Source organism: Calidris pugnax, unplaced genomic scaffold (genome assembly GCF_001431845.1).
Source record: "Calidris pugnax isolate Ruff unplaced genomic scaffold, ASM143184v1 scaffold132, whole genome shotgun sequence".
Classification (NCBI taxonomy): domain Eukaryota; kingdom Metazoa; phylum Chordata; class Aves; order Charadriiformes; family Scolopacidae; genus Calidris; species Calidris pugnax.
Genome location: NW_015090910.1, coordinates 1,421,302 through 1,434,079, shown reverse-complemented (window position 1 = coordinate 1,434,079; position 12,778 = coordinate 1,421,302). Strand labels below are relative to the sequence as shown.

Below are 12,778 nucleotides of genomic sequence, written 5' to 3'. Positions count from 1 at the left end.
AGTATTGAAATGGCTTCAAAATAAACCCCCGGTCTGATTTGTCCGTCCAACGAAAGGCCTGCCAGCCACTGGAGATGTCCAAACAGATCGGAGAACGAAAAGCCACGAAATGACTCAGTGCATTAGGTCACGGTGACAGCCAGGAGGTATTACCAGAGTATTTACTTTGGCTGGCGTCTGCCTTGGCACATCCTCCCCTGTAGCATCAAAGCCAGGCTCTCATCTCGAGCCAACGTGCTGTCACCCTGCCCACTTCGGTAATGCTTCCACACAGGTACCAGGTAAATAACTAACTAAAACCAGGGGGGTGAAATGAAATTAAAAACTCCTAGGGAATAAAAAGAATAATGATTCTCTTCCCTGGCTGGCAGTAAGGAGCAGAAGAACACAGCGCTCTACGGCTGCCAGTGGGATTGCCCTCACAGTCCTCCCGTGACACCAGGAACCTTTAGCCAGTGCTTATCATCCCTGGGGGGTCTGTATGTACAAATATCCTTAAAACCATTGTCCAGGGAAATGGAAGTATCTTCCCCTTGGTGAGGGTTTCCAGCCCATGTTACAGCGCAGATGGCAGCCATCCCCACCATCCCCACAGGGATAAGGAGAACATGGGCAGTCCTTTAAAGATTGGGTAACTCCCCCACAAAGCAAAAGACTTTGGTGAAGAGCCACATTTCCACTTCCCAAACAGGAGAATTACTCAGAGATAAGAATAAAGACCACATTAAGGACTTTTATCACCTCCCCTTTCCACACCATAAAGGTGACTTCAGGACAAATCTTCCTGAACAACATGAGCATGTTAGATTTCTGGTGAGGTTTGGCTCTGTTCATCACTGAAGCTGCACAATCTTTTAGGAAATTGCAGGTTTTTGTACACAGTCAAATGAAGCACTATAAAACCAGATACTGTGGTGTAATGAGAAAAGCTTTTTTTCCTTTGCAAAATTGCATTCAACAGATTTTCTTGCCTTTTTCTGCAGTTTTTCATTGCAAAATGATTATTCTCTTTGTGACAAAATTATTTAGTTTGAATGCCTATTTCCTGAAACTCAAAAATACTTTCTGACAAACTGAAGGTGAATTTTGTACAGGAAAGGGGACGCTTAATGATACTTAATGAGATGAAATCTCAGAGCTGTGGTAATTGTGCAACTCAGGTGACCCATATACCAAAGAAATTCACAAAACAATTGTTTCTTGTAATCAGATAAGATGATAACAAGTCCAAAATTAAAGTCAAAATGTTATGAATGTGGGTTTCAGGAAAAAAGTAAAGCCTTGTATGAACTGTTAAGTAATGATGGTTAACTAGAATAAAGGGATTGAGATAAAATGTTTTCACACAGGGTGGGCAGGTTTTTTTCTGCTTGTCCGTAGGTTCAATGAAAAATATCACTAAAGTGCAAACAAAAGAATGTATAAAATTGGCAAACAGTCCTTACAGCAAATGGGACTAAGTTTTGAAAAGTCAGAAGGCTTCATATTGACTTTTTGAAATGCCATGTTTCAGCCCTGTATTTTGCAGACTGAGATTCCTGAGAGGAGGAGCCAGAAGGTCCAAGGGGTTGTCTTAAGTCCTTTTTCTGTGTTACTGACTTGCAGGTCTGTCTCTTGACTATTTGCATCAATGACTGTAATTACACTCACTGCATTTGCCTGTCTTTTCCTCCCAAACTGATCCCCCTGGGATTGTTTTCTGCCTCTTTTTAAGTGTTCAGGACCTGCAGATCCCCCTTTCTTCATCAGTTCTGACAGGTGTTTATAATTTCTTTTTCTTAATAGGTAGCTGCAGATAGACATACACGGTAAATAAAACAGTACTTAAAACTATGACTGTCCTGTTAGACACCAGCTATCACTGCTCTCTCCTTATGGTCCTTTGCCTTAAATTTGCATGTCCCTCTCAGTTGAGCCCTCTGCTTTTTGGAATAAATAGGTACATAGAAAACAGTTTAAAAGATGCTTAATTTACCTGCAGTTCTCCTTCCATTATACTGAGAAGTTTTATCAAGTCCTCTTTGGAAAGCTCTATGGACTTCTTGTTCTTTCGTTCAGTAGGTCCAGGTGATTTTGAGTGTCGTTTGACAGTTGCTGAAACCATGACCTCATCTTCCTTCCGATGAGGTTTGTTCTTTTTCTTGGCATCCTCCTGAAGCTTTTCGTGCTCTGCATGGCTGATGACAGGCTTGGAACTGGAGAAGTGCCCGTTAGACGAGCTTTCTCCACCTTGGTTTCGGGATCTCATCCCTACCTAGAAAGAAACAAACATAAAGATGCATTTATAAACAAAATTACTCACAAAAAGCCATAGTGACATTACTGTCTTCTGGAAGATCAGCAATCTTCTAAAAAACTAAATACTTTGTCATGCTCAGGAGACAGTGATAGAAAGCTCAACCACTTCAGCAACTCTGTGTGGCAGACAGTGAATCCAGGGCATTAATTAAAAATTTATCAGAGTCCTGAAGTAAGGGTAACCATCTTTTCCAGCATGCCAAGATGTCTGATATGAGTTTAAATGTAGGGAACCTAAAAGTGATGGAGGAACACAGTAAAGAACATTTTCCAGTGTTCCCTTCCCTTCAGTCAACATTTTGGTCATTCACAATTCATCGCTACAAAACAAAGCACGTTGTTAAGTAGATCTTATTTTAACATGAGATTTACTTGAGAGATGGGAATGCAATTAAATTTTAGAAAAGCATATTCCTTGAGTATAAATTCTCTATGAGAGTGGAGTGATGATGCACAACAAACAAAGGTCATTATAGTTTCCCTGAGTGAAGACTTTATCCTGGCTTTATTCCAGGTAACCAAGAAAAATGGGGAATATAGACTAAATCAAGTGATAAACTCCATCTTAAACTAAGTACTGCATGAGATTATTAGTAACTAAGTGCCATAAAGGAAATTCAAAAAGAAGTCTGAAAAAAGAGTGCAGAGGACATGAAACCACTAAGAAGTAAACAGGCAAGATCAAGGCAGTCCTTCCAGAAGATTCAAGGTTTCTCAAAAATGTCAGGTCATGGTTATTGAATGCTCATGTCTCTGTCCTCTTAAGCACTGACACTGCACTCCTCAACTGTGTCTGTCCTAAGAAATTAAACAGCAACAGCAAATGTTCCTCAGCTCTGGCACTCGATCTGCTGTATTCCTAAATTTTTAGCACACTCCTTGGCACACTGCTGCTCCAGGCAACCTATCGCTCTCTCCTGACCAGCTCCTGGGCACAATTCAGGAACTAATCCAGGCCAGGTCCAAAGGCAGCCACCCTGCTCTGGAAAAGAAGAGAGTTTAGTAGCACGAGCATGGCTGGATTGTGCTATTTGACCTCAGGGACAGAATGGGGACCCTGGGACTGTTTAGTTGACAAGTAATTTAGCCTTGGTGTCACACAAAACACAGCTGTGAAAGTCACCCTCCTGCATATCACCCTCCTCAAACAAGAATCTCCTCTGACTCCCTCTGCTGAATGCCATTCAGCAACATCAAATTAAACCACTTGCCCTTATCTGCAAATCTTTTCACAGTTCTTCTCCTCCTTACCCATCAGCCCTTTTCAAGTTGTCATCCACACAACACTTTCCACTAAAATTAGCTTGATCTGCCTGTCTGTTGTCTTCTCCTGTGAACGTCTACCTCCTGTCCTCCTCCTTGACCCCGCAGATTGGCCAGGGAGGTTGCCAACCTCTAAAATCACATTTACCCTCCTAGGTCTCATCCTGTGTCACTGACTAACGATGGCACAGAAGGCAGGACGGGGTCATCAGTGTGTATTTCATTAATTATCATTATTAAACAGTCATGCACAGGAAACTCGGGCATGATTATATGTGGACCCATACTACTATCCTGTCACCTTGCTGTCCTGTCACCTTCCTATGTCATGTTGAAGCAGGTCTCCATCATTGTTTTCAGTGTTTAATTGTAGAAGACCTTGATTGCTATTTGTAACCAAGCTATTTCTCACACATAATACAAAGGCAGTAGTAAATTTAGGCTTGGTTGAGGGTCAAGATGTAAAAAGTATGTTGGTCTCCTAAAAATTAGATATTCTTCATCCCACCTGAAATTGCCTGTGTAACAGACAAGGGAAGCTGCCTTATGCCAATTTACTTTTGTGCATTGTCATATTTTCTGGTATCTTAATTTTTTTACTTAAATCCACTTTACCCATGATAGTCTAAGAATATTAGAAAGCAAGATCTGCCCAGAGAAATATCTTGCTTTAGATCAACTACAAACAGACTGAAAGAAGCTGAAGAAGGGTCCGTACACCTGAAACTTGCCCAGGTTTTATATCAACAGATGGAACAAACAATATTCCACTGTTTCCAAATCTCTCCTCTCTCTTAAATTAATCTCTGGATTTAGTTTGCAGTTTGTTCGTTAGTCAAACAGATGCTTCTCAATGTCGTTAACATCACACGCCTTTCTGATAAGGATCTCAGAGCAGGAATTGGTTAGTGATGGGGCAAAACCTGAAAAACACTGGCTGCTGTAGCAGTGGGGCTGCCGTGGCTTGTTCCTTCCGCGACTCAGGCCAGCCTTATAAATCTCTTGCTCACACTAGCCCTGCCTTTTGGTAGTTTCACACTCAGCAGGAAGATTGTCTTTTTATTATCATTGGTTACTCATGTCTTAACTTCATTAATTCAGTGGAATTCATCCAGGAGCACGAGAGGGGAGAGAATGAGACCCGGTGTTTTGGAGTGAGAGAGTTTAGCGATGAGATCGCTGGCGTTGGAAGCCTGCTCCTCCCCAAACAGCGTGTGGTGCAGGTATACAATGGCTTCTCACTTCCTGAAGGCTTATGCAGTGTGTTTTTCATCAAACAGTTTGGATTAAACACACGAATTACACTTTCTAAAAACAGATCACCATTATAAGCATGAACAATACCTGAGAACCTCCGGAAATCTTTTAGGTCTCAGGTTTGTAATGGAAAAATAAACATTGTACTATGTTTCCTCTCAGATAGGGCTTTTCAATTTGTTTAACTTTACTGGGGTTTAAACTTTCCAACCATGCTTCCTCTCGGGAGAGAGCACTTGGGATTCAATCTGTCTCTATTTTCTAAGTGTTTCCTTCTGAGTCCCTGTGGGTCACAGCCTCCAGCCACTTTCATCTCTGAACCAAACCTGTTTTTCATGGCTTACACCGAGTGGCTTCCCGGCTCTACAACATCCTACATGTTTTAAGAATAAATATTGCAAGTCTGTCTTACATATGCTTTCCAGAGGAAAACAGATTATTCCATTACAGCATCTTCTGCTTAGTAACACACCGCGTCAGTGATTTCTCTGTAGTAAGATGACTCCGCTGTTAGACCCAAAGGTGCACAATTAATTTTAAATTTAACTCGTGACTAGTTGAGACCCATCATCCACCTCAAGCATCGCACAGTCACCCAGATGCACTTAGCTGGGGACGATGGACTTTATGAGAGGTGGTGTGTCACCCTGTCCCATCGTAATTCACAACAGTCCCCATGGGACCTGAGACAACAACTCATGAAGCCACAGAGAGACTGAGTAGCTGGCTGTAGGTCTAGAAGCGTGCTAACAGAGAAACAGGGAATGCATATTTAAAGTGTGTTTTAACTTGATGTAAGTCCAGACAGGTCCACAACGGACACATGCAAGTTATATTTTTTAAAAAACTCATTTATGCAGCAGCAGAACAGCTTAACCCGGAGTTTTGTGTCAGCTGCCTAATTAGAATAGGATTGTTGCCAAAGGAAGTCAGACTTGGCCTTTTTTAACATTTCTGTAGCGCTTGTAGGTTGGTTTTGCAGCAAGTCTTACATCCCAGTAAGCGTGGCAGAGGGTCTGTCACTGCCCCAACAGCCTTTCTTTGGGCAAAAACCTGCCAAAACCAGTGTAAGGCTAACACCCACTCCATCTTTGATTATGACATTGATGCTCTTCCAACACAGTACCCAAATGCCCAGGTCTTGTGTGTTGAAGCCAGAGATGCAGGTGAACCCCAGCTCCAGCAGTGAAGGAAAGGGCCAAAGTTTTGCTCTTCACACATTAATTCCCAAGGAGTTGAAGGGCCAAACTCTCTGATGTCATCCAGCTGTTGTGCAGTGCTCTAGGAACACAAAGTGGCTGCAAGGATGACTGAGTTTTAATTAGAGCAGCGTGGAGCAGCCAGAACATCCTGCTGATCTTGGTGGAAGCACTGTGTGCTGGCAAGGAGTGCTCAGCGTTATCACTTTGGACATCCCTCTGTACTTCTGATGGCATCACCATAATGAAGGAAACTTTCTGACCAGCTGCATAACGTTATTTCAGTATGTAAATAGCAAAACCCCCAAAGTTTGCCTATCTGTTGTTTCACCAGGGTTCCAAAAATGGCTCTGGGGACACTGCCAGTCCCACCCTGGTAGTGAATGTCCTGCTGTCTGCCCCGGTCACACCTCTTTATCTGATGGCATTACTCATCTGCTGAAGGCATTGTGTTCCCTGCAGAAGTAGCTGGTAAGATTTAGAATGACTCTAGCATTCAATATTTAACTTTACTGCGTTTTTTTTTCCACTCCTCATCATATTGCATATGAAACTGGAAATCTTTCCTAACAGTCTCCAGTCAAACAAGAAGTCTTTATGTGATCAGTCACCTTGATTTCGACATTTATTGGCTACTCCCTTTAATATGTGCTCACTTGGCATGGGAACTCCTCAGCCTCTCCTCTGTTTCACTCGTCTGTTGAGCTTTAAGCAGAAAGAACAAACTCTGTGATTATTTACTGGAGTCTGTATTGTTGTTCTGGGCATGGGGCCTTTGCTTTTCACGAGTTAGCAATCCACATAAGGTTTTATGAAACAACCTTTATGTTAGTTTTGGTGACATCAGGAGGAAATCTGTAAGGAATTTGCTGAGTAGGATGTCAGGAGAGGACAGGCTGTGTGCTGTTCCAAACCTTTTCCCCGGCGGCGGCAATTTGTTCTCTCTAGAGCTGGTGAAATGACAGGTCAGATTAGGCTCCGTCGCCGGTGCCATTAGAATCAGATAAGGCAAAAGGCTTCTTTGAACTTAACGTGTAGCCCCTCCTGCTAATTAGACATGCTGATTTTGGCTCGTAGTGCTTTCCTTTCAAATCATCATCATCATAATAATAGTAATATTATAATACACGCACACAAAAAAAAGTTGATTTACAGCCATGATATGGTTGTTGCCTTTGGCTATAAATTTGCAGTCTGGAGCTCAGCCACAGACCCCAGTGATTAAGATATCACATGGGTTTCTGATGGGCTAACAATGTTTTGTAGGGTCCCTGCAATCAGGTTATTAGTGAGCCAACACTGGAATCATTTCTCAGCTGTGGCTTTGGGAACTGTAGGAAGGGAACGGTCCCTTTCAGAGGCTCCCCTGTGTAGGCACTTGGAGAGGAGCAAAGCACTGGGCAGAAGGGTTGGGTTCACAGAGGACATCACTGAAAACTCAGGCAAATCTCTGCCCAGTGATTACCCATCAACACATAGTGCCAGAAATAAATAAGATGTTTAAATATACTCAAAGTGGAGACCAAATAATCTGAAACTTCCCTCAGATCTGAAACACCCCATAAATGAGAAGGAGATCTGGAAAATTTGTTAAATGCTTTCAGTCTGTAACTGCAAGTGATAGATACCAACAAAAAACCCCCCACCAAACAAAATACGAAAACAAAAGATGATACCTTCTCATATGCAAGGAAGAGAGGAAGACAGGGAGATGAAATTCACCAAGTTGGCTTAGAAGTCCTCAGCAAGGACTACCCCAGATGAGGATGGATGGCTTTAGCTCCAAGGGATAGCCAGAACCAAGGCTACATGGCCTCAGTGCGTGGCTTCCACAGGACAAACATGTAGAGATGCAAGTGTTCACACCACCTCAGAGTTTTATTGCTAGTTATTCCTTATTATTAATCATTCCAGGCTGTTTTCCTGGGCTCAGCAAATGGTCGTTATTATTGTTTTTTCTGACCTGAAGAAATAAAAAGGAATCAGGCTACCAAGAGTCTGTTGTAGGAGCAGGTAGGAAGCGATGGCCGCGTTGTGCAGCGGCGCCTGCGGAGCAGCGCTGCCCCGTTGGACTTGGATGGTGCTGCACGGAGCAGACACGTGTCAGAGTCCGGACTGTGCGACAGCCAAACAACCCCGTGCCAAGGGAACACAGACCTCACTCTTGGTTTTGCTTTTGCAGATGATTCCAGCGTTTGTCTCAGTCGTGCTGGTCAGAACAGAGTGCTAAACCAAATGACTAATGCAATGAAGAACGGAACAAATATCTACCCTAAGCAACTCTGGAGTTTCCTGAGTTTCTAAACATTCACGCCTCGAGCACTAATCCATTGTCTCCCAGGCTCTTGCCCTCATATGATTCAGCACTTATCTGCAGGAGCAAACACGGAAAGGTCTTTGTTCCATCTGACAGCATTATACCTGACCAGTGGGCTTTTATGAGAGCTTGTCTTAGCAGCTTGCCCTTGCTGTTGGACTCTCAGCACAGAGAGAAGTCCCTCTGCTGTGAGGACAGGCTGAGAGAGTTGGGGAAGTTCAGCCTGGAGGAGAGAAGGCTCCGGGGAGACCTTATAACAGCCTTCCAGTGCCTGAAGGTGCTACAGGAGAGATGGGGAGAGACTCTTGATCATGGAGGGGAGCCATAGGATGGGGCAGCCATAGGATGAGTGATAACGGTTTTAAACTGAAAGAGGGGAGATTTAGATGAGATATCAAGGAGAACTTCTTTGCTGTGAGGGTGGTGAGAGCCTGGCCCAGGTTGCCCAGAGAAGCTGTGGCTGCCCCATCCCTGGAGGGGTTCAAGGCCAGGCTGGATGGGGCTTGGAGCAACCTGGTCTGGTGGGAGGTGTCCCTGCCCAGGGCAGGGGGTGGGACTGGATGGGCTTTAAGGTCCCTTCCAACCCAAACCATTCCATGGTTCTATGATTGATTCTATGAGTTGGAACCAATCTACTCCCACATCTCCCAGCCAGGAAGGCGGCACCACAAACCATTCGCACTGCTGTCCCCTACCTTGCTCCTGGCCAGTCCCTTCCAGCCACGTAGTCACCCAAGGGAGTAAATATCTAACCCCTCGTCAGACCTAGTGGCGTGTTTGTCTGGTGGTGTCAGCTACTTGAGCCGTCTCTTCCCTGTGACTCCTGTTTGTACTTGCTGGCAGCTGGGAAGCACAGTAATCAAAACACGGGTAGTGTGATATATAAAAGTTTATTTTTTTGACTGAATGATGATCTAATAGCTTATCATTCCTCATGCCTCATGCATCCAAGATGTTTTTCCAGATGAAGCCTGGGAAACATGAATCTCTGTGAAACAAGTCTATGTTACTCCTTAGTTGGTCAGCGTGCATTACTCAAGTAAAAGTATTCCAGCTGAAACCACAAGTTTTCCTGAAAATGACAAAATTAATGGAATTATACCAGCATAAACTCTGTTCTTTGTAAACCTGCGCCATAATTTAGCCTGAGAAGAGTTTATCTTGGAGTTAAGAAAATGGTGTTAAAGTGGTATAAATCTGCCTTAGTGATGACTGGGTTTCCTCTTTGAGTTTTGTGAAATCCTTTCCTGCTCTCAAGCAGATTCTGCCTGCTCAGAACGGCTCCTGGATGGGGAATTTTCACAGCCCTTTTTCTTTTCTTCTTCAGAAGACATTTATGCTTATTCCTTTCATTTCTTTTTTCAAGAAAAGGGACTATTGCTGATATAATCCTTGGTGAATATAACATGTGTTACTACAATCCACTGCTAAAAGAATCAATTTTAGAAGCTATAACATAAATCTTTGATAAAGCAAAAAGGCTTTGCTGATTTTCATGCTGTACCTCAAGTGTGTCTGCTATAACTTTGCTGCTTTTCTACACTATTTGTGTAGGAAAAGGAACATTATGCAACATAAAAAGAAAAGATCTATTTAGCAAAATAGATTAGGGAATAATGACATAATGATGACTTGACAGAAGAAAATAATCTGTGTCCTGCCTCTCAAACAGTCACCACATTTTTGTCAGAGACCCTTAACAGAGGGTAAATTCTCCTTCTTTCTCCTAATTAAAAAGAATCAAGTTTCTTCCATCAATGAGACTTCATGTATCATATGACAAAATGAGGGACCCCCTGTGACATCCGTCTGCCATGGGGCAGTATCTCCTTGCTGCCCAGGTTCCTTTGTGCGATGCTGTGACCTTCATGTGAAGATAAAGCAAGCAATTTCACCCCAAATCTACTAAACATTTGTTTATTGTCCGACATCCAGAATGTGCCTGGAAAATGGCAAGAGGTGATGCAGATCAGCTGGGCTACCAAAGGTTCCTCCCTCCTGCAGGTGGGTAATCTTTGGTGTTAGGTAAGTATTAGTTATTTCTTTTTGTTGGCAGCACAAAACCAAGCTGGTAACCTGCAAGATTAAGTATGCTGTGGACTATGAACCACACTGTATGTCTCATAAGCAGTTTCTAAAGACCACTGCTCCTACAACAATGCATTTTCTGCTTCCAAGATGGCAGGAAACTGCTGAAAGCAGCATCAGAGAGGAGTAGGCTGACAATCATCACAGATCTTGCCTCCGAGTCCCTTGTCTCTGTCCTTACAATGTCCAACCAAAATACCTAAAAGTGATATATGGTTGGGGGACACAGTATAGAAAGTAAAGCCATTCCGTGGTCCTGGCAATCCTGCTTTAAGCCAGGAATGAACCATGGGGCAAACCAGGGATGCAATTAGGAAATGAGGAAACTAACTCTCATTAGCTTTCTACAAAATCTATTTTGACTTTTCACTTTCAAATTATGTTTTATTTCAAATTTAACTTGGATTTTAACAAGTGTGAGGGAAGACAAAAAGCTAAATGTCCCAAAAGCAAACTTAAAGCTTTGGGTGGCAGGAAGTGTTTTGCTGCCTCTTGCTGAGCAGACACGAACCGTGAATCCCGTACGTTTTTGCACAGCTCTGATTTTGCTGAAACCAGTAAACAACTACAGCTACAATTTATATTTGACTAATTTATCCTTCTTTTGTTTTATAAAAATAACAAAAAATTACTGCAACGTGGGTACCCTTACACATTTTACCAAAAAGGGGAAAAAAAATTATACAGAGGACCTGTATCTTCTACAAATATTGTCTCCAAGAGACACCAGTGTAAAAACACATCTGCAGCATCTCAGATTTCAGCTGTCAACCAAAGCAGGGAGCGAGTTCCAAATCTCTCTCAGTGACTCCTTTGTAGGAAGTTTCAGTTGTTGATAGACACAGAGTACCAGCTTGCACGAGAGGTGAATTTAACCCCCTCCGTTAGACTGGGCCGCCTCCCACCTCCCCAAAGGTTCCTTCTCTGGGAAGTTTAACCGGTTTCGAAACAAGAAGCTAAAAATAGTCTCTGATATGAAACCTGCCCTTGAGTTTTGCTATCAGTTTCGGTGGTTTTACAATAATATTTTTCCCATAAAAAAAAAAAAAAAAAAAGAGAATTCTCTGGCTACATGTAGAGTGGAGATTAACCATGTCCAGGACTGCTCTCTCGCTGTGAGACCAGCTGTCCTGGAAAATCCTTCAGGCTCTTAAGCCCTCTTAGCATCCATAACATGCTGGCTGCATCCCCACTGCCCACTGGGAATCGCTGCTGGCCCATGCTGACTCCCCAAACACGCTCTCAAATGGCTCGGGAGGGTGTTAAGTGGCCTGGCCAAAAGCGTGCCAGGGACTACTCCAAGGGTTTATTAAGAGCACAGACGTTCACCTCCAAATATCTGTGCTCATGCCCTGGCGCTGTTTGATTTACAGCCTTGCCTTTCCACAGCCTTCTCCTTTACAAACAAAGGAAATGGAAAACTAATCAGCCATGCAAAGGGAAAGTGCAACTCACCATAAATACACAGTCTGCAGAGAGAAAATAAGCAGAGGGTGGTGGGAAAATAGAAGAGAACCCGTATTTTTTTCAAGTAAGTTAGGTCAAGGCAGGCAGAAGTGTATTACTTATTCTAGAGGTGGATTTTAAGTCACTCTTGAGGGATGGTCTGGAGGTGGAGTAGTTCCTCGGGGCTGAGGAAGAGATAGGACAGCTGAGACAGAGAGAGAGGCTGCACAATGTCCCCGAGTCACACCAAGCTTCTCCTGGCTTTTGCTGGGCTGGGTGGCACAAGCTTTGAGCTCTTCTGCTTCATGTCACCGATAAGAGGACCAGCTCCGGGGAGGCTCCAGCGTGGCCCTGGCATGATTCAAAGCCCTGGCCTTCACTTGGCGTTACTATTTGTAAAGAGGTAAAAGGAAAGGAGAGTCTTACTTCATTCCTGGCAGTGCCAGCCCAGTGACTGTCATTATTTCCCAGGAATCCTGCAGGCTTTCCACTGACTTCACAACTTGTGGCAAAGAAAGTAAAGAAGTAAATGTTAGCCTAACTGATTGAAATAAAACCAGTGCTTCATGCTGACTGGGAGCAGCACAAAACCCTGCAGATACCTCACCTGGGCATTGAAAAGAGCTTTCATTTCTAGAAACTATATTTGCGTGCCTCTTCTAATGTCTTGGTTTCAAAATCCCTAGACAATTTCTTCACTTAAGAAGAATGAAGTTAAAGAGTTATCCTGCATCTACAGGTTGAGCTGGTTTTGATCTTTATTTTAACAGCCTGTCAGTGTTAATCTGCTCAAATCTTCACCTGGCTTTTCAGTTCAGAGCAAAAAGTGGGGCTAAGCTGAAAACATGGGATAACTACTTTGAGGAGAGAAGGAAGAAGCAAGTAAATATCTCTGTATGGGCTTGGTCTC

The 12,778-nt window shown here is 43.2% G+C and overlaps 1 protein-coding gene across 2 annotated transcripts in view; it reads right to left on the bottom strand.

The window, feature by feature from the left end:
- The window catches only part of FILIP1 (filamin A interacting protein 1), a 118,507-nt gene that overhangs the window by 76,770 nt on the left and 28,959 nt on the right, over nucleotides 1–12,778 (bottom strand). For both annotated transcript variants that reach the window (XM_014949326.1, XM_014949327.1), the window contains exon 2: nucleotides 1,976–2,254. In XM_014949326.1, the coding sequence (XP_014804812.1) occupies nucleotides 1,976–2,248 (273 nt within the window). In that variant the 5' untranslated portion in view covers nucleotides 2,249–2,254. The remainder of the gene's footprint in view (nucleotides 1–1,975; nucleotides 2,255–12,778) is intronic.